The following is a 25,052-nucleotide window of genomic DNA, read 5'->3' as shown; positions in this document are numbered from 1 at the left end:
GAAACCATCATGCCAATGTCTCGTGCCTAATACTCTTCAAGGTAACGGCGTGCAACAGCTGAATCCGAAGACTTCCGTAACTCCATGCTGCGTTTGTTGACGAGGTCCAGACACCAGTGGTTTCCATTGGCCTCCTGCACTTCTCGGAGCATGAAGACTCGACCACGACTGGACTACCGCAACAAGCTCATCCTGGCGCCAATGGTGCGTGTGGGCACGTTGCCCATGCGACTCCTTGCGCTGGAGATGGGTGCGGATATTGTTTACACGGAGGAGCTGGTAGACCTGAAACTCATCAAGAGCATCCGGAGGCACAATCGTGAGTGACACAACCAACAAAATAAAGAACAATTTTTAATCGAAATCGATGCAGCGGCTCTGGGCACCGTGGACTTTGTGGACCCATCTGATGGAACTATTGTTTTTCGCACCTGCGCCCAAGAGACTTCACGCCTTGTCCTCCAGATGGGCACCAGCGACGCCGAACGGGCCCTGGCCGTGGGCAAGCTGCTGCAACGAGACATTTCCGGTCTGGACATCAATATGGGCTGCCCCAAGGAGTTCTCCATCAAAGGCGGCATGGGTGCGGCTCTGCTCTCCGAGCCGGACAAGGCGGCGGTCATCCTGCGCACGCTCTGCTCTAACTTGGACATACCCGTAACCTGTAAGATTCGTATACTGCCGGATGTGGACGACACCATTCGCTTGGTGCAAAAACTAGCCGATACAGGAATCGCAGCCATTGGCATCCATGCCCGAACCCGGGACGAAAGACCGCAGCATAAGCCGCACCCAGACGTCCTGCGAGCCGTGGCCCAAGCCGTGTCCATTCCAATTATAGCCAATGGCGGATCACGCGACATGCACGTGTACGAGGATCTGCGCAAGTTCCAGGAGGATTGTGGAGCTGATAGCGTTATGGTGGCCCGGGCTGCGCAGCTAAATGTGAGCATCTTCCGGCCCGAGGGCCTGCTGCCCATGGACGAGCTGATCGAGAAATATCTGCGCCTATGTGTGGATTACGATAATGCCCCGCACAATGCCAAGTACTGTGTCCAAAGCATTCTGCGCGAGCTGCAGGAGACGCCGCGTGGAAAACGCTTTCTCCAGTGCCAGACTCTACAGCAAATCTGCGAGATTTGGCACCTGGGTGACTACTGTCGGCGCAAGCAGAGGGAGCTGCAGACACTAGGCAACTCCGGTCGAGCCGATGTAGAGCCGCCGGAGGCTCAGGCCAAGCGTTTGAAGCTCGAAGAGGCGGCAAATGCCATCGTAGACGAGTATGCTGGCGTTATTTGCCGCAATATGCCTTTCCTACGCTCAACCTATGCCAGCGGTAAATGTTTTTCAACATTTTCTCATGATTTTTCCTTCAAGACTGATCTGTTTTTTCTTTTAGACAACCACCTGCCCAAGACGCAGTTATATGTCCATGCTGGCAAGGCAGGCAAAAACCCACCAGGCTATGAAACGCAGCAGTGCGACAAGCTTTTCAGAGCCATCTGCAGCTACGATGGCCAGCGCTTCAGCAGCACCTTCTGGGAAAAGAATAAGAAGCAGGCGGAGCAGGGCGCCGCTCTTGTGGCGCTGCTGCATCTCGGCCAGCTGGAGGAGGAAACGTTACGCGACAATGGTAGCCTCATAAACTGACTAGCGCCCACCAGGCGCGGATGTACATACTCCCCCTAGACACTGTGTTTGTTATTCGTGTTTTCCAATAAAAAGAAAAGGAATCCCCTTGAAATCCATTAAGTTCTCATGAAAACTTTTTTTTTAATCTTTTGTTGGGGTGATGACTTTGCTCCCAATCGTTTGGGGCACTGGACTTGAACTTTTTCCATGGCTGATGAACAAACCGCAACCTCTATGGCACATTTTAATGCAGATCACTGGAAAATATAACTAGGCCTGTTTTAAAATATTCCGCTTTAGAATCGATTGACTATTGGAAAAGATATTAGCTCCGTTTGGGAGTCTAGTCTCCTCAACTGTGTCGAGAGGATCCACCCCGAAAATTCACCAAAAATATATATCCAAACCTTAAACGCAACATTTTCATGCATATTGAATGAGAATGGAGCTAAGATTGTTATACCCTTGCAGAGGGTATTATAATTTTTGTCAAAAGTAACAGTTAAACAACACCGTGCGACAAAAAAAAAATTGGAGGAACTTTTGAGGAGACCTACATAGTATTATAGGAATTTTTTATTAGGTCGAATATAGTGTAAAACCGTATTTGAAATTTTTCTAACACCCACAAAATCTTGATTTATTTAGAAAAAACGGTTTTTCGGGACTTTTTCCTCAAAATTTCTAAAAATTTCTAAGCGCGTAATTTAAAACCGATTTTACGTTTTTCAAATATTGTAGCTTTTGAAGAAAAATAGATTTTATATTATAATATATTTCAACAATAAGGATACAATTTTTACGCAAGAAACTGACATTTTTGAAATGTTGTCGTGTTTTTCGGCCATTTTTTCGGTACGACTTCCAAGAAATGGTATCATTTTTGACACATATCAATATTGTCTGAATAAAACGAGACCAATTTCATTAGGAAATTATGAAAATTGTTGAAGCTATAACGCTTTTCCAAAACAAGTACATATTTCATAACGATCGGCTATATTTCATAACTTCTATAGAAATGGTATTTGGGAGTTCGTATACCAGCATTGGTATTTTTGAAGATAGAAGCTTGGGACTTTGGATCTTTTTTAGATTTTGGATTGTAATAAATTGGATATATTATGATATTCTCATAAGGATCGGCCAACTATATCCGGTATATATTAACTGCAAGGGTATATCGACTTCAGCTCCGAGCGGAGTTAGCTTTCCTTTTTTGTTTGTTGTCATTTCGGTGTTTCTGACACATATGCTAACGATATAACGATAAAATAACGTTAACGATTTTATCTACAATTTCTTTCCAAATAAGTAGGCTGGGTAAACAAAGGCATTCATCCAAACAAATCCATTCAAATAATTTTTCAATTTAGTGAGCATCAACATCACTAAACATTATCGTAGATTTCAACGAAAGCGACGAGTCTCTAACTTCATTATGATTACGGAATTGTTGGGTGTCTTTGGACTTCTGGTCGCTATAGGATTTATGGTCAAGTGTACCTTGTCTATGCTGAATAAACTGGGAGAAATGAATCGTGAAGACAGGTTTCTAGTACTAGAAGCGGAGTTTCTAGTACTGAAAGCAGAGCTTCTAGAAATTATGGAACTTTCAATAACATCCGATGAAAATCTAAATACCATCAATATGTTCAAAATTATGCTCTTCATTTACCGCATAAATGATTTGCGTAACGAATATATAGAAGAATTTGAAAGTATAATATAATTATATTGGAAAGATTATCTTTAAAATGTAGGTATTCTATTTAGTTTTGAATTAATTTTAATCTTTGATATTGATTTTTCCATTTTATATTTTCAGAGTTCCGATCTATTTTTATTTTTTTTTTGGCCGGTAAGTGATTGTGAACTTCTTAGCTTTTTTTAAATTAATTTTTTATATCTGTATTTTATTTCTACTTTAAGTAAAAATTAATCCAGTACTAACAACTGAAGACTTACTTTTACTATTCGGACCTTAGTAAGAAATAAAGAATTTCACAAATTCATACGAAACCTTATTGTAATACCACAAAATTTTAAGAATGTAAATTATAATAAATGCTATTTGCATTAAAAAAATGGTAACTTTTTAATGAAATGGAATGGTCTTATACTCTTATGCATATTATAAAATCTTTAAAATAATATTCATAAATATCTACAAATATTTATACCCTTGTAGAGGGTATTACAATTTTGTCCAATAGTGTGCAACGCAGTTAAGGAGACATCTCCGACCCTATAAAGTATATATATTCTTGATCAGAAACACACCCTTCTTTCCTTTACACGCAGTTTATAATTCGGAACAGCCGGGATCGGCCGACTATATCCGAAAGCTGCCACATAATTTATTGATTAGAAATGGTGTAGTAACTTCGGTATTTTTACAGTTTGAGAGTTCGGATATTTTATGAATTCTTTTATTGGCAAAATAGTACGATATAAAATTTTTTATAAGAATCCTATGGAGGAAAACCCCATTTTCAAAAGATGCCATCAGGAAAAATGGACAAAAAATCTAAAAAATATTTTGTCTCAGGATTTTGATGCAGAATAGTGGGAAATCGATCCAGAAATCGTTTAAGGTGCTCCGCTTGAGAATCGGATGAGAATTGGGGAAGATATAGCCATCACTGTGGACCATATAGAAGAAAACCCCATTTTCAAAGGGTCCCCATCAGGAAAAATGGGCAAAAAATCTAAAAAATATTTTGTCTCAGGATTTTTATGCAGAATAGAGGAAAATCGATCCAGAAATCGTTTAAAGTACTCCGCTTGAGAATCGGAAGAGAATTGGGGAAGATATAGCCATCACTGCGGGCCCTATAGGGGAAAACCCCATTTTCCAGGGGTCCCCATTGGGAAAAATGGACAAAAAATGTAAAAAATATTTTGTCTCAGGATTTTGATGCAGAATAGTGGGAAATCGATCCAGAAATCGTTTAAGGTACTCCGCTTGAGAATCGGATGAGAATTGGGGAAGATATAGCCATCACTGCGGGCCCTATAGGGGAAAACCCCATTTTCAAGGGGTCCCCATCGGGAAAAATGGACAAAAAATGTAAAAAATATTTTGTCTCAGGATTTTGATGCAGAATAGTGGGAAATCTATCCAGAAATCGTTTAAGGTACTCCGCTTGAGAATCGGAAGAGAATTGGGGAAGATATAGCCATCACTGCGGGCCCTATAGGGGAAAACCCCATTTTCCAGGGGTCCCCATTGGGAAAAATGGACAAAAAATGTAAAAAATATTTTGTCTCAGGATTTTGATGCAGAATAGTGGGAAATCGATCCAGAAATCGTTTAAGGTACTCCGCTTGAGAATCGGATGAGAATTGGGGAAGATAAACCCATCACTGCGGGCCCTATAGGGGAAAACCCCATTTTCAAGGGGTCCCCATCGGGAAAAATGGACAAAAAATGTAAAAAATATTTTGTCTCAGGATTTTGATGCAGAATAGTGGGAAATCTATCCAGAAATCGTTTAAGGTACTCCGCTTGAGAATCGGATGAGAATTGGGGAAGATATAGCCATCACTGCGGGCCCTATAGGGGAAAACCCCATTTTCAAGGGGTCCCCATCGGGAAAAATGGACAAAAAATGTAAAAAATATTTTGTCTCAGGATTTTGATGCAGAATAGTGGGAAATCTATCCAGAAATCGTTTAAGGTACTCCGCTTGAGAATCGGATGAGAATTGGGGAAGATAAACCCATCACTGCGAGCCCTATAGGGGAAAACCCCATTTTCAAGGGGTCCCCATCAGAAAAAATGGACAAAAAATCTAAAAAATATTTTGTCTCAGGATTTTGATGCAGAATAGTGGGAAATCGATCCAGAAATCGTTTAAGGTACTCCGCTTGAGAATCGGATGAGAATTGGGGAAGATATAGCCATCACTGCGGGCCCTATAGGGGAAAACCCCATTTTCAAGGGGTCACCATCGGAAAAAATTGACAAAAAATGTAAAAAATATTTTTTCTCAGGATTTTGATGCAGAATAGTGGGAAATCTATCCAGAAATCGTTTAAGGTACTCCGCTTGAGAATCGGATGAGAGTTGGGGAAGATATAGCCATCACTGCGTTCCCTATAGGGGAAAACCCCATTTTCAAGGGGTCCCCATTGGGAAAAATGGACAAAAAATGTAAAAAATATTTTGTCTCAGGATTTTGATGCAGAATGGTGGGAAATCGATCCAGAAATCGTTTAAGGTACTCCGCTTGAGAATCGGATGAGAATTGGGGAAGATATAGCCATCACTGCGGGCCCTATAGGGGAAAACCCCATTTTCAAGGGGTCCCCATTGCGAAAAATGGACAAAAAATGTAAAAAATATTTTGTCTCAGGATTTTGATGCAGAATAGTGGGAAATCGATCCAGAAATCGTTTAAGGTGCTCCGCTTGAGAATCGGATGAGAATTGGGGAAGATATAGCCATCACTATGGGCCAAATAAGAGACTAAATCCTTTGGTTTGGTTTTATAATAAAAATTTAATAAGGATCGGCCTACTTTATGCGATAAACATCCGATCTTAACCGCAAGGGTATATGAACTTCGCCTCCGCCCGAAGTTAGCTTTCCTTTCTTTTTTAAAATATTTCACTTTAGGATCGGTTTGCTATTGAAAAAGATATTGGCTCCATTCAGAAGCGTAGACTCCCCAACTATGTCAAAGGGATCCACCGTGAAAATTCATACTGATCGCAATAGAATAAAGCCATGCTTTATTTTGTGTATATCGCTGAAGGATCGGTTGACTATTGGGAATGATATTGGCTTTGCTTCGGGAGCCCAGTCTGCCCAACTATGTCAAAAGAATCCAATATTGCTATAAGTATTAGACAGCGAGGTTGGCTATCTAATTTGCGTTACATGTCTGGTTCTATTAATCCTTACCAAGAACATACATGATATTCCTTGAAATGATCGTTTTAATATTGTAATAAAAACACGGAAAACAACACGTTTTGTCATCCAACACAGCGTCAAGTGGAATCATACATCCATTTGAATTATTTAAATTTATTGGGCTTTAATTATTTTCCTAGTGTCGGGGTTCGATGAGATGAATAGCGAGATGAGGCGTGAGGCGTGCTTGCAGCTTCTTAGTGGGGCCGTGACTGGCCGGGCGGTGGGGGTGCTCCGCCATGGCCATGTGACGATCCCTGACCATGGTGACCCCCGTGGTGGCCATGAGAGTTGGGCGGTGGCGGCATCATGGCGTGATCATCGCGAAAGCCGCAGTTCGCGATATAGTTTAATAGGTAGTCCTTGGTAATCGGATGTGTTATACTCTCCACAACAGCTGAAATTGGAATATATTGTCAAATATGTCAAGGATAATTGTTTGAAGAACTTACAGCGTGCTGTTTTGTAGCTGTTTGGATGTTTTTTGTCGGTTCGCTCGCGCATAAACTCCCAGTTGCCATACTGATTCATGGTGCACTCCACAATTCGGTTGTCCAGTTCACGCACCTCCTTCGTTAGCTTCTGCATTCGACCAAAGGGAGCATCGTGGCCGCCCACATAAAGGAAGCCCACCTTCTTGGTGAGGAGACTGTAATAATGAAATAAAACTTTGTACCGTTTCGTTTACATACGTTCCACAACACTTACCCCTCGCCCCGTTCCATGATGACCTTCAGCCGAAAGTCTACAGAATTTAGTTCGTGCGGCTTCCACTTGAATACATCCGAGCAGACGCCAGCCATGTAGGGCTGCTGCGACGGCTGAAAGATCAGACCGTCCGGCTCGTGAGTTAATGTGCGCGCAAACTTTTCGCCTAGAAGTCGGGCGGACATCCAAATGTCCCAGAAATCCTTGCCCCGCACACTGAAAGCCTGCAGTCGCTGGTTGATGATACCATGCTTCATTCCAAGGATGCGAGGGCCTAAGACGCATAGATTTTTTACATATATCAAGAATAAACTATTATAGGCTTGATGGTACTCACCTATCACTTCCTTTTTAATGTAATCCAGTCGGTTGGGGAAGAAGGGCTCGTCTTTAACGTCGCGATGCGAAAGTCTCACAATGTCATAGACCAGATATCGTGGCGTCACTGTTTCACCAACCTTGTCCAGCACCATTTCCTAGGAAAAGGAATAAGCAAATCATATGTAAAAGAGAGCTGTGGAAAAGGCCTTTTCGTAACATACCCCATCCACGAGTGTGCCCTCCAAGTGTTCGTTAAGGTTCTTGCCGTCAACAAAGGCAACGCTTTCCACCTGAAAGCACGAGTGGTTGCGATCGAAGAAGTAGACCTCGTCGCGGCCGTCGATGAGCATCATGTAACGCGTACCGTCCGCCTTCCAGGACACACGGTATGGAATCTCACTGAGGCGTTTAATGTTGTGCCTATCCATGGAAACTGGCTGTGAACCTGGGAACCCGTTCTTGTTCCAATTGCACCAGTCCTGAACCTTTCGCTGCAGTTCTCCCAGTCTGGGTTGATCACTAACCTGGCGTACGCCGGGAACACCGGCCATAAATGTGGCATTCTTGACTACCATTTCGCGTCGCCGTTTCTTTTTCGGTTGTCCGTCCGAAGTGGAGGCATCGCCATCGCCCTCTTCACCCTCTTGATCTTCCGCATCGTCACCATCCTGTCCCGCCTCACCATGACTCTGCCCAGTGGACGTGGAAGAGCTGTGATCGTCGAAGTGACGCTTTCGACTGTCCAACTCCGAAGCGGATCCATCACCATTGCTGTCATCATAGTCCAGACACCAGTTGGGCTGCTCTGGGGCCTGTGGGGCATCCTCCTCGTCCTCGTAGCGCTTGTACAGTTCATTGATGTAATCCTGCTTGTAGATACCTGGCGGACGGGCATTGGCGAAGACGGACAGTGCAGCTTCCACGGAACAATCCAAACGCTCAACCATGTACGAGACAATTAGAAAGCCTGTGCGATTAAAGCCGTGGGTGCAGTGAACGGCAATCACATCGAAGGGACGCTCGTTGATGAAGTTGTCTACGATTTCTATAAAGCTGCGCGTTTGTTCCGGCGACGGGGTCTCGCCATGTCCACGGCACTGGAGCTTAATGTACTGAGTGCCGCGCTCCTCTACTGTGGCTCGGTCGTAAAACCGTTTTGTGTTTGTCAAATCCACCCATAGACCCAGTTTCAACTGCACAAGCAAGAAGCGATGTATTCAACGTGAATTAAGAAAACGATGTGGTGGACTTACCTTCGTGGTCTTGCAATAGTCGAAAAGCATCTCCGGTCGAAAGGTGCACTCTATGGGCATTTTGTCCTGAAAATTGGCGCTTAACGGTGTTTTGAATGCGAGAAAGCGCTCCGCAATGATGGTGTCGCTTTTACGAGGACAATATAGCCAGCGATTCGGTAGCGGCCCAGAATCACGGCCCCGGTCCCGATCCTTGTCCCTTTCCCGATGGGATTGGGCCATCTTCCGGCTGTTGGTTGGTCACTTCCTATACGGGATGCGCGGGCTGCACGGGTTGGGAAGCCGTTGCCGATGCAAAAGCACTAGCAAATAAGATAGATACTACTTCGCCTGGTACCAGTCTTGTTGTGCTTGCGTTGACTGGGATCTCACATTAGAGCTGGGAAACTATCGATGTATCGATTTTGTAAATTGGAGCCAGCCTCGATAGTTTTTTGTCGTTATCGATGGTGCACAGAACACGAGGCTTGGTTGCAGAAATTTTGGTAAAAAATATGCAACAAAATAACAATGGAATCTTTTCTAATAAGATTGCATTTTTTAGTAACTTACTCTGGCTTGTAACGAATATAAATGAATAAAAATTAAAATTCAAAAATATTGCGGATGTGGCACCTCTTTCACCTCTAGTCACATCGTATGGCAACTCTGTTGACCAACAGCTGATTTCACAAATAAAATGAAAAACAGACTGGTGTTGTACGCGATTTTTGTGTCCTTTATGGCCACAAATCCCGCCACCCTTGCCATCCAGGCACGCAGTGACAAGGAGCAGGCCCAGACCGTTGTGTCAGGCACTGCGGTGCAATCGGTGGTACCCGTGCAGGCGCAACTGGCCTCAGCATCTGCATCGTCATCCGGCGGATCAGCCTCGAGCTCAGTTTTCTATCCACTGGGGCCGAATGTGATGTGCTCCTTCTTGCCACGGGACTTTCTGGAGTGCAAGGAACCCATCGATCACCGGGAGAATGCCACTGCGAAATTTGAGAAGAAATACGGCTGCCTGAAGTTCGGCGGCTCCACCTACCACGACGTAGAGCACACCAAAGTGCAGTGCACGGTCTTTGCGGATATTGATTGCTTTGGGAACCGCACCTTTTTCCGCGAGGGAGTACCCTGTATCCGCTACACGGATCATTATTTTGTGACAACCCTCATCTACAGTATGCTCCTGGGCTTCCTCGGCATGGATCGTTTCTGTCTCGGCCAAACTGGAACTGCCGTGGGCAAGCTACTAACCATGGGCGGCGTGGGCGTGTGGTGGATCATCGACGTCATCCTGCTGATCACAAACAATCTCCTTCCAGAGGATGGAAGCAACTGGAATCCCTATGTCTAGACGTGTGATATTTGTACATGTACATATGCGTATCCTAATATAGTTTTGTAATTAGTTTGATAAGAATCTTCCACTATAATATAATACCTATTATGAAATATATTCGTTTCGGGCTTTAGTTTAAAACCTGATACTGTAAGTACTGTTAAGAACTCAATAAAAAATCTTCTTAATATAATATAATAGTAAAACTTAATACTTCTAATTTTCAGGAAATTTATTTGGGTTTTTTGGGAAAAAGAACCTTTTTTAATAATCCTTCAGGTATAAAAGAGATTAATTGTTGAAACAAATTGTTGCTTCAAATCAACCGCTCGACTTTGTCTTCAATTTGAAAAGTTTGGTCCCTCTAATTCGAGGACAACGGTATTCGAACGCTTATACGGTCTCTCCGAAAAGAGAAAATTCTATTTAAGGCAGCGCAACGTTCATTGTTTCGCTTTGCGCTTCCTGCGTTCCGGCTGACGCAAAAAAAAGGAGAAAATATTGCGAAAAAATATATTGGATTTTGGAGACATACACTTGTTATGTGTATATGTAAATATATATATATATTATCATGTATTTTTGAGAAAGGAACGCCATTCGCGGTCACACTGGCAAGCAGAGCGGTCGACTGCGCAGCAAGAAAAACAATAAACTCAATAATAAATAAAGAAACTTCGAAAAATAGTAAATAAATAAATGAAAAAATTACAATAATAACACCGACAAGGACCGCACACACACACAAGAAGGAGAGGGAGAGAGAGCAAGAGAAAGCTGCCCCGAAAGTATGCAACAAAAGGCTGCAAAAATGTGAATAACAGTACTTCTACTACTACCAACAACCATAAGCAACAACAAAAACAGCAGCATCATCATCATCATCACACACACGCACGCACGCACAACTTGTTGTTGTTTTTCTTATATAAGTGTGTGTGTGTGTGCTGGCTGGCTGGCTGGATGTGTGTGTGTGTGTGCGTGCGTAGTAGTAAAAATGTAGTAATAGTATAGTAGTTTTCAAATGCAACAACTACAAAAAATAATAAGACAACGAATCTAAAGGAAATTTTTTTGATACCAAACTTTTGTTAACACGAAGAATCCAACAAAATAAAAAGAAAGGAAGCAGCTGGCCAAAAAATATTTAAAAACTAAAGAGAGAGAGAGAGAAAGAGAGAAGCATCAACTGAAAATACATATTTGCCTCAAGAATAATACCACAAAAGAAGCAAAAAAAAAAATAATAAAATAACAGTATAAAAAAAGAGCGAGCAAGAGCGAGCGTCCATCATCCACCAATACAAATGAACATGCTACACAGTTTCAGTGGAGGCGGCGCCGGCAGCGCTGCCAACGCCTCAGGCGACGCCAACAGCGGTGAGTGAGGAACAACTTTTACCTTCCCCCCCTCCAGCTCCCCTCCTTACCAAACTTTCCAAATATTTCTCCCAAAAAAATAACAAAATAACTCTCAACATATTTCGGCAATACACACACCCACACCCAAACACACACACACACATAAATGGCTGCAAATACCAATTACACATACATGCATGAACGCCAATGTGGCTACTTTGTGTCTGTGTGCGGCGTGTTGTTGTTTTTGTTTCGTATTCGTTTTGGTGTTGATGCGTAGAAGGTGCGAAAGTGAAATGATTTGCCGTTGTTTTTGTAAGAAAAACGAAAAAGTAATACTCGCCTACGGTGTGTAGTCCTTAAAAGGAACAAAGAAAAATATTGGAATTAAAGGTTATTTTTTATAATATTTAAAATCATTATAATTACATTTTTAGGCCTAATTAATAATTTTTTTTTTTCTTTTTTATAAGTAACACAGTATACATTAATCACTGTATATTAAAAGTTCAAGCAAGCGGCCATTTTTTTTTGTAATTGCTTCAATGAACTCGAGAGTCGAATCATAGCATACTTTCTTGCGCTCGGAGTATGGAGGATACATTCCAATACATATGTATATTTTTGTATATATCCCTATATATACACACAAAATCCAACTTTTCTGAAACGAAACTTTTCTGTAATGAAGTAAAGTTTTATGGTAACATTCCACGAAAGTTTACGTCGTGAAATAATTGATTACTTCGAGACTCTCTAATAGCATAAGTTGTTGTTCGAAACTCTTTCGAAGTAGTTTTTAGTTTTTCTTTGAGTCGCTTAAACAATTCGATTGGAAAATGGCTTAAATCACTTAACAATTTTGCTGTCAGGTAATCAAATCAATTAACGATCAAAATAAAATGCGGAAATTAACGTATAATCGCTCTAATTGGTATCGATTGCATCGCTATCCGTCCGAGAACCCTGCCAATTAAATGAAATTACGTTGACCATGCAAAATGCAAAAGTTCACGGCCAATAGGTCAATTTACCGCTAATCTTTTGTCTTGTTCTTGCTGCTTCTTGTTAGGGCTTTTGTTGTCGCTTCGTTTACGAACGCGTTTACTTTTTAGCGAACGCAGCTAATTGACCGTACATCGTATCGTATCGGGACTGCTAATGACGGACGGAACCGGTAATTGCATTAGACATCGTATATTCCTGATGCGATTACGTCCGGCTGGCCATTTCACTCCGCCCCCTGCGGGCACGGACCCTATCCGGCCGGCCCTCTCATTTGAAATTCATCAAATTGCTGGCAATAAAAGTAATCAGAGAAGCGCGAGCAATGTCCGGTCTATATCCTTAGCATTCCATAATATTTTGGTCTCTTTGGGGCACTGCAAAAAAAAAAATAATAATGGAAATATGTATCTTTTTAGTACAACAACGAAGACATCATTAATCATTTGATAATTAATCACGAACCAAGTTTTAGAATAAAGTTTTTGGGCGTGATAGCGGAAGTGGAGGCAGAAACGTAGCATACTTATAAGGGTTATTCTTCAGATTTTATCAGGGGTGACATTTTTAAACTTTTTAAGAATTTTATGGTTTTTTAAAAAATTAAAAAAAAAAATTTTAATAATAATAAATTAAAATATTTATTAGCAGTCTATTTTTCTTTTAAAAATTTCCATAATTTCCGTTTTAATCTTCATAAGGGTTTCTTCCACTTTTAACCATTCTTTTCAAGCTTTTAAGCTTCTTTTGTTTAAATATCCTTTGTTTCCGTTGCTTTTTTCTCTGTGCACAAATACAAGACGCTCACACCCATACATATACACACTTACAAACCTTATATGTATGTATGTGTGTGGCGTGCGCTTCGGCCTTTTGTTGGGTAACAAACATATGTTTGAGCCCCGCTTCCATTTACAATATGGCCGCCATGGCATGGGATTTAATGATGTGTGTGTGGGATGGGGTGGGGTGTTGCTTCTTCTGCTGCCGCCTGAAACTGGCAGCGAATTAAAGGAGCACGCAGCAAGTTCCTGTTGCATTCAGGGGCGCAGGATAAACTAGTACTACTACTCAAGGAATATATTTATTGAAAAAATACTAATTTTAATATGAGGTATATATTTATATGATTTAAATAATATTGTTGATTTTTAGAAAACCCCTTTTAATTAGTTTTTGCCTACGCCCTTTTTTAAGCTCACACGCACCATCACGAGCTCCATTTGCCATCCCGTTCTGTTAACATAAAAAGAGCAGGAGTGGTGAGCCCATCGGGCAGCGTCTCATCTGCCATCTCACCTCACCCATTCGCGCCTTCGCCGGTTCGTCGCCTCTTCCTTTGTGCCTTTCTTCTCGGATTTCCCCCAGTTTTCCCTGTTAGCGTTTTCATTTTCGTTTTGTTGGCTACGCTTTTTTATGTGTGTTTGTGTGGGTGAGTGCGCCCTGTCATCAGCTGTTTTATGTTGTTCAGGGTCAAGTGTGTGGCCTGTGGTGTGTTGGTAGCGTCGCAGGTGTCGCGATCTCTCCATCTCTATCGCACTCTTGTAATTATCACACCCCAGTCATCCCCATACCTCTGGCTGGCTCTTTCGCGCTTTCTATTCGGTTAGGTCCTGTTCAGTTCTGTCCTGTTTTGCTCTGCTCTGCTCTGTTGTTGTAGGTTATAATTCAAGGAAGTTTTTTAGCATCGCTGGTTGACGTTCAAGGTTACTATAAACACGCACACAATAGGGCACACATGCCAGGCACACACACACACTCATACATATCCTACTGGTACCCTTTTTGCAAGCCCCCGCCGCCTTCTGTTGTTTATGGAAGTCACGGCAATTGCAAATTGCATTTGAAAATTGAAAATAAACAACTTAGCGAGTGAAGGAGCGCACTTGGCCTTTTCAATGACATTCTCCGCCAATGGAAGTTCATTTAATTACCTTTATTCATTTATTTGCCAGGTATTTAGGTTATGAAGTGCTCTGGTAACTACTATTGTGAACAAATATTTTCTATATCATTCAAGTTTTACTTTCGTTTGAGGGCTTCGTTTTGAGTCGTATTAAGGGCTTTTAAAGTGAAACTTTCTCTTCGTTTGGTGTTAATATAAAATTAATTTAAAAAAAAATTAAAATCAATTAAAATTTAGGGGAAAAACGTATCTAATAACTATGGATTGATTAAAAAGTATAAAAAAATTTATAATAAACAATTATAAGAAATAAATTTTGTTTAAAATCTTAATTTTGTTTAATTTCTTAAAGTTTTTTAGTTCTTTATGTATCTTTCCTATGTCATTTATATGTCATTTATATATAAAAAAAAAACATGAACCAATTTTCCAAAGAATTTCTTAAAGAATTTCCCTTTAAGATGTAGGAAAAGTTTTGCATTTTTTCTTTGTTTTCCTTGCAATTTCTTGGTTAAAAAAGTTTTCATATTGATTTTGTCCTTTCTGGAGGTCTTCCGGGAACTTTGGGGGGGATGGGGGTTGGGAACAGCCAGGGGCTTCCCGGGCTTCGAAACCGAAGGAGTCCCGGCATCCAGGACATTGGCGGGCCTTGTCACGTAGCGGCGTAAATCCTTTATTTCCATTCTAATTAGAAGCGCGCTTTTCCTTTCTCTTCTCTGCCACTCTCTTCCGTGCCGCCTTTTCTTTCCATTTTCTGGTCCTTTTCCCGCCCCTCCTGCCCCTGCCCCACTCGTTGGTCCTTTTATCCTATTAGCATATTTGTATATAGAACAATGGCAGGGCATTTACATGCGAGTACAGTGCTTTCCATAAGAATATGCATTCCTAATGTCACGAAATTCAAATGGAAAGTTTATCCAAAACTGGCGATTAAGATGCATAGTTGGGCAGCATTCCTCCAAGCTGACAAGTCAATAGATAGACATGTCATATGCCTACATCAAGTATACGCACTGTCTGCCGCATACACATCGATTTATGTACAAATATATACATAGGTATATGTGTATGGGATATATGTATATGGGTTTAGTGGAGCATAGGGACGATTTTGTGCACAGGAGCAGACGGAACAAAAATTGACAGCGATGACAAAATGATTGACGTCGGTCTGGAGGTTCCGAAAAAAAAAACACGAGAAGGCGAAAGCGAAGGCAAAGGCAAACGCAATCGCAGACTATAAGGATATTGATGGATATCGATGTACCAGGATGTGTACGAGGATGGGCCGGAGTTGGGCACTTTGGCATGTGCAATCAATCAAAGCATACTTATCGGAGCTCCTTTTGGGAGTGGAACTGGAAATGGAAAAGCAAACAGGATACTTCAATAGTCCCAGGATAGTGGGGAGTGGAGTCCTGGGAATTACCACCACGGAGACAGTCAGAGAAACGAGAAACTAATAGAAGAGAACGACCCTTTATACATAAAATAGATAAGTTTATAGAATAGTATTGCCGCACTTACCCTTATTTTCTTTCACTGTTTCAATTCGATATCCTATTCCATTCCAGCCGAGACCGAGCTGAAGGAGCGGCTGATTGCCAGCGTGAAGAAGGAGGTCAAGCAGCTGATGGAGGAGGCGGTCACCAAGAAGTACGTCCACGAGGAGAGCAGCTCCGTGACCTCCTTGTGCGGAGCTGTCGAGGCCTGCCTGAGTCACGGCCTCCGTCGGCGGGCCCTGGGCCTCTTCAAGACCTCCTCGACGACGGCGCTGATCCAGAAGATAGCCAAGATCTGCCCAGAGGCGGACTACGTAAGCCGCCGTCTCCTCGAACTGGAACTGGCCCAGGAGAGTCATGCCGTGAGCGGCAAACGCTCCTCCTCCAGCAGCGACAGCATCATCAAGCCGAAGCTCCTGAGCAAGGGCAGCGGGAGCAGCAGTTCGGTGACCACCATCAATACGGTTTCCAATGGCCCGGGCGGGGGCAATGCCCCCGGCGGTATGGCCGCTCCACTGGGCAAGTACTTGTGGATCCGATTGGCCCTCTACGAGAAGCGTCTGGCCAAGATCATTGAGCATTTGGTGAGCAACGCCAGCAGCTACTACGACCGGGAAGCGCTGGTCGCCGACCCGGACTATGGCTCCATACTGAGCTCCCTGCTGGTAGGGCCCTGCGCCCTCGAGTTCACCCGGGCGAAGACTGCCGACCACTATTGGTCCGATCCCTGTGCGGATGAGCTGGTAGGTTTCCATTCTCCTGGAAAGTAACAAAAAAATAAAATAGATTTCCGTTATCAGGTTCAACGTCACAGGATCAGTTCCGGGAATAGGACACCGCCCACCTGCCATCGGCCTATCATCAACTTCAAGAGGAGTCTGCACACCAGCTCCGAGGACACCAGCAGTGGTAGCTTCAAGGCCTGCTCGCCGGCGAGCGTGGCCAAGGACTACGTGGAGTCCCTGCACCAAAACTCGCGCACCACTCTCCTCTACGGCAAGAACAACGTCCTGGTGCTGCCCAAGGACGTCTCGGAGCCCATGCCCGGCTATCTCAGTCTACACCAGAGCATCCAGTCGCTAACCATCAAGTGGACTCCCAATCAGCTGATGAATGGCTACTCCGACGGCGACAACAGCGACAAGAGCTTCTACTGGAGCTACGCCCTCAACATAAACGTGGACGAGATCGTGTATGTCCACTGTCATCAGAACCGTGGCGGCGACACCGGCGGCACCATTATCCTTGTCGGGCAGGACGGCGTCCAGCGGCCACCCATCCACTTTCCGGAGGGCGGGCATCTGCAGGCTTTCCTCAGTTGCCTGGAAACCGGTCTCCTGCCCCACGGACAGCTGGATCCTCCACTTTGGTCGCAGCGCGGCATCGGGAAGCTCTTCCCCTGGCCCAAGAGCGTGCGGCGCCACATATTGCCGTCGGTCATGGAGGCAGGATCTTCGAGCCAGGACGAAACGCCCATCGATTACGTCTTCCGTGTGGTCAGCAAGAGCCAGCACGAGGAGTTCTGTGAGTCCAGATTTTCGGGGGGTTAACTAATAAAAAAGTTTTCAATAGTACCGGGAATATGTACACATTCACATGATATTTATAATTTTGGAAATTATTGGAGTATAAAGAGAAAAATATATCGTTCTTAATAAATTAATATAAAGAAGATGGTTCCCCAAGTTCGGGTATACATAGATATATAATCTTTCAATCTTTAGATATACAATATATAATATTTCCCTTTACTTAATAACTATATACATAGATTCTGATTTTATTTGCTAATATATAGTATTTTGTGAGACAATTATAGTAATTATGGTATAGTTTAATAGAATCTATGGAGTAAAAGGACAAATATTTATTTATTAAGGTACTACTACAAACCTTGAAATTGGTTTACATAAGTACAGGGTAAAGATATTCAGTTATTTTTATTTTTAATCAATTCTTTAAAAGCTTTAGGGGAATATTATATTAAAACTGTTTGAAGGGAAAATATAAATATTGTTTTTTAGGAAATATTCCTAACGCAACACACTAATGCCAAGCACTGAAGCACTAGGTATAGATATTATTTTGATTCCTAAAATAGTTTCAAACTATATCTGGGAATAAAATTATAAAAGTCAACTAATTTAGTCTAAATGAATTATATATTCTTAAATTCCGGGTGTACCCAGCTACTTTTTTAACCCTTCTTGTCTAAAAGAATAAATACTCCTAAAGAAAATAGTTTTTTGGAAGTACAGCGTCTAGATACTATTTGAAAATATTTTATTTTAGAAAAAAAAACCATAATAATCAACTGATTTAAATGTTTAATTTTTTTAGTATGTAATCTTTATGAAATAGATTCTCTTGAACTCCAAGGATAGCTAGTGATTTTGTTGAACATATTTTCGGGGGGAAATTATACCACAATTAAGGTTTAGTTGTATATTTTCTTTGGATAGGAAAGTTTACTATTTTACCAGAACTTAGTACCGAGTATACAAACTCTTTAAAAAAAAAAACTCACTAAAAGGGAACAATCCATTCCTTTTGAGCTTTGGATTAGCAAACCTTAAGATGTAAATAATTTTGTCCAAAAGATACTCAAAAAAAATATGTTCTCAACTACCGGGTATAGACAGTCCTTTCACTGTAGTTCTTCTATTACTTACAAGTATATTTTACCATTTTCCCTAACCTATTTTAGTGGCCACTCATCCCATTTTGGAACTGGGTCGCTCTAGTCCGCGACGCAAGCACCTGGGCAGCTGCTCCACCACCGGCAGTAGCGACTGCTCCAGTAAGAGCCTCTCCATCGACCAGAGCACCTGCGAGACGCCGCTGATGCAGGCCAGCCAAAGCACGAGCATCGAGCTGGTCTGCTCCACGATGAGGCGCCAGATCATCTCCAGGGCCTTTTACGGATGGCTGGCCTACTGCCGCCATCTGTCCACCGTGAGGACACATCTGTCGGGGCTGGTGAATGGAAGGATAATGCCAGATTGTAAGGATAATTTAATAATCTTATAAATTAAAGGAAGTTTAATTGTTTTACCTCTTCTTCCAGTGGCTGCGGATGAGGAGGGTCTGACCAGGGACAAGTGGCTGGCCATGCACGAGGATGGAGTGGTCACCAGCGAACTGGAGTTCTATCGCCTGGTCTACTTCGGTGGCGTGGAGCCGGACCTCAGGAAGGACGTGTGGCCCTATCTCCTGGGACACTACGCCTTCGGCTCGACCCCTGAGGACCGGAAGAAGCAGGACGAGACCTGCAAGCACTACTACGAGACCACAATGAGCGAGTGGCTGGCCGTGGAGGCCATTGTGCGTCAGCGGGAGAAGGAGAAGACGGCCCTGGCCGTGGCCAAGCTAAGTGCCGAGCAGGCCCGGCAGGCGGCCAAGACCGCCAACTCCCTTAATCCCCACCAGAAACTCACCAATGGTTGCCGTCAATTCGATCTGGAGCAGGATCGGGGGAACGTCCACCACGAAGGCGACGAGGACGATATAAACCTAGTCCTGGACGAGGGAGAAAATGATGTTTTCGACGACAATGACTTCTCGGATATATCCGATCCGGGAGACCTATTTGATGAGCCCGAACTGGGCAAGGAGGCGGAAGAAGATGAAGAAGAACTGAAGCCCAAGAAGAAGGACTCCGAGGCAAACGAAGATAAGGCAGAAGAGAAGCCAGATCCGGATAATCCGGAGGAGGAACGTGTCATCCCCCAGCTTAGCGAGCAACTGGTATTGGAGTTCCAAAACATCGACAACATGGAGCCTCTGCGGCTCCAGGAGAACTGCTTTGCCGACTCCGAGACCGAGAACGAACTGGGCCTGAGCCTGGACGGCAGTGGCAACATCCTGATGCTGAGCATCAAGTCCTCCCCATCCACCAGCAGCTACGAAACGGTCGGAAACGAGTTTGCGGACCTCGTCGAGGGCAAGCTTACCGAGGAGGAGGAGCCTTTGGGTCAACTGAGCAAGTTCCACAGCGCCGACGACGTGCGACTGGACGCCCAGGAGGACCTTGAGCCGGAGGAGGAGTCCAGCCAGCCGGCCACGGCGGTCATCATCACGGAGGCCGCATCCCTGGACGCTTTGGACGACGATCTCACCGAGGAGTTCACTTCGCGTAAGACCAGTCTGATGTCGCCTCTGAACGAAGACATCACCGTGGTGGCTTCGCTGGACGCCCTGCAGGAGCCCAAGTCCGCCTGCGTCTCCCCGGCCAGCTCCAATGGCGGCGTCTACAGCGTGGAGCTCCTGGAGCAGTTCGGCCTAAATCTGCACCGGATCGAGAAGGATGTCCAGCGATGTGACAGGAACTACTGGTACTTTGCCAACGAGAACCTGGACAAGCTGCGGAACGTGATCTCCACGTACGTGTGGGAGCACCTGGACGTGGGCTACATGCAGGGCATGTGCGACCTGGTGGCGCCGCTCCTGGTCATCTTCGACGACGAGTCCCTCAGCTACAGCTGCTTCTGCAAGCTCATGGAGCGAATGATCGAGAACTTTCCCAGTGGCGGGGCCATGGACATGCACTTTGCCAACATGAGGTGAGGGACAAGACTTTGATACATGATTCCTTGCTAAGTAATTCCCCCATCTCTCTGTACAGGTCCCTCATCCAGATCCTCGACTCGGAGATGTACGACCTGATGGACTCGAATGGGGACTACACGCACTTCTACTTCTGCTACCGCTGGTTCCTGCTCGACTTCAAGCGGGAGCTCGTCTACGACGACGTCTTCGCCACCTGGGAGGTGATCTGGGCGGCCAAGCACATCGCCTCCGGGCACTTTGTCCTCTTCCTGGCCCTGGCCCTGCTAGAGACCTACCGCGACATCATCCTCTCGAATAGCATGGACTTTACCGATGTCATCAAGTTTTTCAATGGTTAGACATCAGTATTTCTAGTTGTACCCTATATTTTAATCCTTGAATATCTTCCAGAAATGGCTGAACGTCATAATGCCCAATCGATTCTGCAGTTGTCCCGGAGTCTAGTCCTTCAGTTGCAGACCATCATTGAGAATAAGTAAGAAGGATAGGAGGAGCATGTCCTGGAGGAGGAGTGGACCGTACTTCCCGATCAGTATTGAGCATGAGATGTATCTACGAATTAGAGAGCACCTAGAGATCCATTTAGAAATCGCTTAGAGATACATGTCACCTGCACCCCTTAGAGAATGCAATTTTTAGAAGAGGCTCTTGCAGGAGTAGTTTTTTTTATAGGTTTTCTTAATTTTAATTTCAATTTTTTTATGTGGAAACGGCTGGGAATCGCTTAGAGAAACAAAATAAATAAAAAATAAATGAAATTTTAGGCAAAAATTTAAGGAAATTAAGGAAATTGTAGTGACCTGAGAAAACAAAAAGGAAATCGAACAACGTAACAGATACTATTTATACTTATACATTATACTATGTATCTATATATATATGGATATGGATATACCGATTATATAATATATATATACACTGTGAGAGAAAAACATAAATCCTTAAAAACGAAATCCCATATAGAGGCAGTTACAATTTATACGTTTTGTATAATCGATAAAGTTCGATAGAATCGATTTATGAAAGAGAGGATCTTGAGAAGAGGATCATGTATTGGATATTTGTATTAGATATCATCTATATACATATTTATATATTTATATGGATAGCAATGCTGTGCGGTTGCGAATGCAGCCAAAACTGTTGTTAATGTTATGTTATCGATTTGGCAATTAATCAGATATATATATTTAAAATATATATTATATACAAACACACACAAACACACACTCGGAGATATTCAATTGCAATTATTTTTTTTTTTTTAGCTTAAAGCAGTGGGAAAAGTCACTAGCCCAGCAGGTGGATCCTGTCAGGGCGTTATCTATATATTATAGATCCGACACAGGCATAATAAACTTAATAGAGTTGTGGTTTTCAGTTCAATTGGAATAAATAAAATATTAATATATATATTAAACAGCAAATATTTATAAATATATATATATATTATATACCCAAAGGAACATATATTATAGAGGGGAGAATGTGTTAACTGTATTGTTATAACCGCCACTGTTTATTCTGTCAAATCTCAGGCCAAGTTCTCGAGTTTCTATTGCCAATTTATTTTGTTCAGTGTTGTTTTTTTGGTAAGTGCAGGCGCACCAAAAAATCCCTCCACTGGGTCTACATACGACATGGCTATAATGCTATACACTATATATTATATACTATATTGTACGATATATAGAGCAGATATATCTAAGTTATTGCGAGTAGCACGCTTTTTGTGTATAGAAACGAAAAAAAAACCAGAAAACTAAAAACAAAAAAAACTTAATGTGATTTCTTGTTGCTTCTTTGAATATTGATATTTTTGTAAGCGCTAAAAAAAAAAAACAGTTTATATATATACACATAGAGAAACGAGTTGAGTTTTTGGCAGGCAACAGACCGTTAGAGAGAGATATAGAAGATATATTTTACACAAGGGCGATGGGGATCGGAGAGGAAAAAAGGAATATGAATTAGTCAAGTCCAAGCGAACATTTTTGGCCACACTTTTGATACACATATTCGAAAAAAACTATAAAAACTTGAAACTATAAAAAATAAATGAATTCACAGAAAATATTGGAGTACATTGGGCCATAAAGAACAACATAAAATTGTATCGTAATCAAGCTAAGCTAAAATATATATAATATTATATATATATATATATTTATATACCCGTCTGTGTAGAGACGCCACCTATAGAGCCCGAGCATATAGTATATTACGTTAAACCACGATTGTAACCACATATAGCATATTACATGAATATTACGGATATCCTATGTTCTGAGTGACACCAAAAAGAGTCCCATAAAATCAAAGGATACACATGACAAAAAAAAACCAGAGAGATCAATGTTTAATTTACTGAAGACATCAACATGAAAGCATGAAATAAAGAGGAATTATGTAAAATGTTTACAAGAAAATATGGCGTTTTTTTCTTATAGAGGGAGGTTATTTTTTAAATAGGAGTTTTGGAAAAAACAGATTATGAAGATAAATATTATATGCTTGGCTTAGATTTTTCTCATTTATTTCGTTACATTATTTTTTAAATAAAACATTATCCTAATCTTTTAATATTTTTTTTCAAAAAGGGGTTTTCTAAATAATTTGATCTGCAATAAAGAAATTTAAGGTTTAGAGATAGTTTCATATTTTGGTAAATACTATGTGCTTGGCCCATATAATTCTCAATTATTTAGTTAACTTTTTTTAGTTAATAGGAGGTTTTTTTTAAGAGATCTGAAACTAATAATATTTTATTTTCATATAACTTTTAACATGAGTACTTGTTTCTTTTCAGATTCACATTCAAAGACATTTTTTAAGGAGAAAAATGATAGTAATACTTTATTAAATAAATCTTAAAACGTTTTTCGTTTAATTTCATTTTAAATTTTGCTAAAATCTTTTTGATATCATCTCTTTATTTCAAGAAATGCAAGAGAATCCATACCCTATGCTTTTATTTTCTTAACACCAACAATCTCAGATTAAATCCATTTAAAAGCGAGTTAATCTAGGACTCGGAAATAATCATGCCACTGCCTCAGCCGTGGCAGCAGAGTGTCTGGGGCCGCTTTCGGGCCAAAAATTTCTCGTTTGCAAGCAGGGAAATTCCGTCTTTGGCCAGGCCAGCACTGGCATTTTGCTTGCACCTGAGACCCTAATTGAAAATATTTCGGTACACACGAAACCAGAGTGAGTAGGTTATGTCAAGCACCCTAATGGTTCTGTGCGGGGTCAGGGGCGGAGGGCGGCAAAGAGAAAGTGTGGAGTGGTCCCACTAAATGGGTGCGTGCCAAGAGAGGGAGCTTGTGGGGGGTGGCAGGTTACACGGCCAAAGCGCAAACTCCAAGGCGGCCACCAACGAATTACACCGAAATGTTTTCAGCCAAAAATTTGGGGCAGACTTGTGTGCATGCTGAGTGGTTGAGTTGGTTTTCTCCTTTGCTGTTGCTCCTTGTCTTCGACAGGAGGGGAGGCGAGCTACAGGGGGGGCTTTTAGGTGCAGGGGCAGAGGCGGGAGACTTGTGGTGGTGGTTGCCGCACAGCAGGGCGCCCCAGCATCCTGGCATCCTGGCACGCTGTCCTGTTGCTTGTGGCTGGATTTTGTGCTACGACGTCAGCAAACTGCCAACGTGAAGCCACCTCAATACAGACACAAAAAATACAGTCCGTGTGTTACTATAAGGCTCGCCAAAATACTAACACTCGATAAAAATTAAACTCTTAAAACGTAAAGTAAAGTTTAGTAATAATTGGAAAATAAATGTTTTTTAAAGTGCCACAGTATAAGAAAAAGTTTAATTTGGTCAAATTTTATTTAATTATTTAGTAAAAAATATATATTTACTAATTAAAATAATTAATTACATAAGGTTTTTATTGTTAAAAATATAATAAATAAGATTTCTATCAAGTTCACCAAGTTTTTAAAATATTTACTGTGAAAACAAATTCTATTGCCTACTTTTTTGGGCATGAACTTTATCTTTGAAACTCACCTCATAGCGGGTTTATAATTAAATTAAACAATTTATAACTGCTTTTAAGATGAAAAAAATCGATTTATAATATTAATTTAAACTCTCCATTCATATGTAAACCGTTTAATATTTAATATATTTCCAAAGAACAGAGGACCCTAACCCAGCACCCAGCATTGTCTCACTTGAAAGTGAGAGCGAATGAGATGGAAATGGCCAAGGAAACACTAAAACAAGAAAATGTAGCTTAACGTAACGGTACTCTGTTTAGGCAATAGTGGGCAAGGTAAGAAGGCAAGAGAACCCATCAACGCTTCATCTCTATCTTCCTCCAGCTGTTGGTGTTGCGTTCAAGAAAGTAATGCTGTTGCCTCCTGCTGATGTTATTACTACTGTTATTACTACTGCTGTTGCCTGTTACTGACTGTTAACTCTTAACAATGTTAAATTGTTGTTGTTTTCACCTTTGCAGTTGTGGTGGTAGTAGAGATGTGTATGTGGGCATGAGAAGCGATCTATCAAACTTTAAATCTTATATAACTTATTATTTA

The 25,052-nt window shown here is 42.0% G+C and overlaps 4 protein-coding genes and 1 long non-coding RNA gene across 5 annotated transcripts; 4 read left to right on the top strand and 1 right to left on the bottom strand.

The window, feature by feature from the left end:
• The first annotated feature begins 30 nt into the window (after positions 1-30).
• Dus2 (Dihydrouridine synthase 2) lies at positions 31-1,752 on the top strand. Its single transcript, XM_017253778.3, has 3 exons — positions 31-319; positions 374-1,336; positions 1,400-1,752. The coding sequence occupies exons 1-3, from the start codon at positions 85-87 to the stop codon at positions 1,648-1,650; spliced, it is 1,449 nt and encodes a 482-aa protein (XP_017109267.1). The 5' UTR covers positions 31-84; the 3' UTR covers positions 1,651-1,752.
• A 1,176-nt stretch (positions 1,753-2,928) lies between these two features.
• Positions 2,929-3,718, top strand: LOC108133731 (uncharacterized). Its single transcript, XR_001773775.3, has 3 exons — positions 2,929-3,391; positions 3,461-3,493; positions 3,565-3,718. It is a non-coding gene; the product is annotated as an uncharacterized lncRNA (long non-coding RNA).
• Positions 3,719-6,561: 2,843 nt separating this feature from the next.
• On the bottom strand, positions 6,562-9,209 carry mRNA-cap (mRNA capping enzyme). The gene is made up of 6 exons (XM_017253788.2): positions 8,839-9,209; positions 7,807-8,778; positions 7,602-7,740; positions 7,265-7,538; positions 7,009-7,205; positions 6,562-6,953 (listed from the first exon to the last, which is right to left on the bottom strand). The coding sequence occupies exons 1-6, from the start codon at positions 9,058-9,060 to the stop codon at positions 6,754-6,756; spliced, it is 2,004 nt and encodes a 667-aa protein (XP_017109277.2). The 5' UTR covers positions 9,061-9,209; the 3' UTR covers positions 6,562-6,753.
• Positions 9,210-9,479: 270 nt separating this feature from the next.
• Positions 9,480-10,279, top strand: amrt (TM2 domain-containing protein 2 amaretto). Its single transcript, XM_017253782.3, has one exon. It carries the CDS (start codon positions 9,518-9,520, stop codon positions 10,175-10,177), a length of 660 nt encoding a protein of 219 aa, XP_017109271.1. The 5' UTR covers positions 9,480-9,517; the 3' UTR covers positions 10,178-10,279.
• A 326-nt stretch (positions 10,280-10,605) lies between these two features.
• On the top strand, positions 10,606-22,918 carry LOC108118998 (small G protein signaling modulator 2). The gene is made up of 7 exons (XM_043212992.2): positions 10,606-11,542; positions 16,010-16,680; positions 16,738-17,461; positions 18,645-18,941; positions 19,005-20,499; positions 20,562-20,839; positions 20,897-22,918. Exons 1-7 carry the CDS (start codon positions 11,470-11,472, stop codon positions 20,983-20,985), a joined length of 3,627 nt encoding a protein of 1,208 aa, XP_043068927.1. The 5' UTR covers positions 10,606-11,469; the 3' UTR covers positions 20,986-22,918.
• Positions 22,919-25,052: the final 2,134 nt, after the last annotated feature.

The sequence above is a fragment of the Drosophila bipectinata genome, chromosome XR (genome assembly GCF_030179905.1).
Source record: "Drosophila bipectinata strain 14024-0381.07 chromosome XR, DbipHiC1v2, whole genome shotgun sequence".
Taxonomy (NCBI): Eukaryota; Metazoa; Arthropoda; class Insecta; order Diptera; family Drosophilidae; genus Drosophila; species Drosophila bipectinata.
This window is presented reverse-complemented; position numbering and strand designations above follow the sequence as displayed.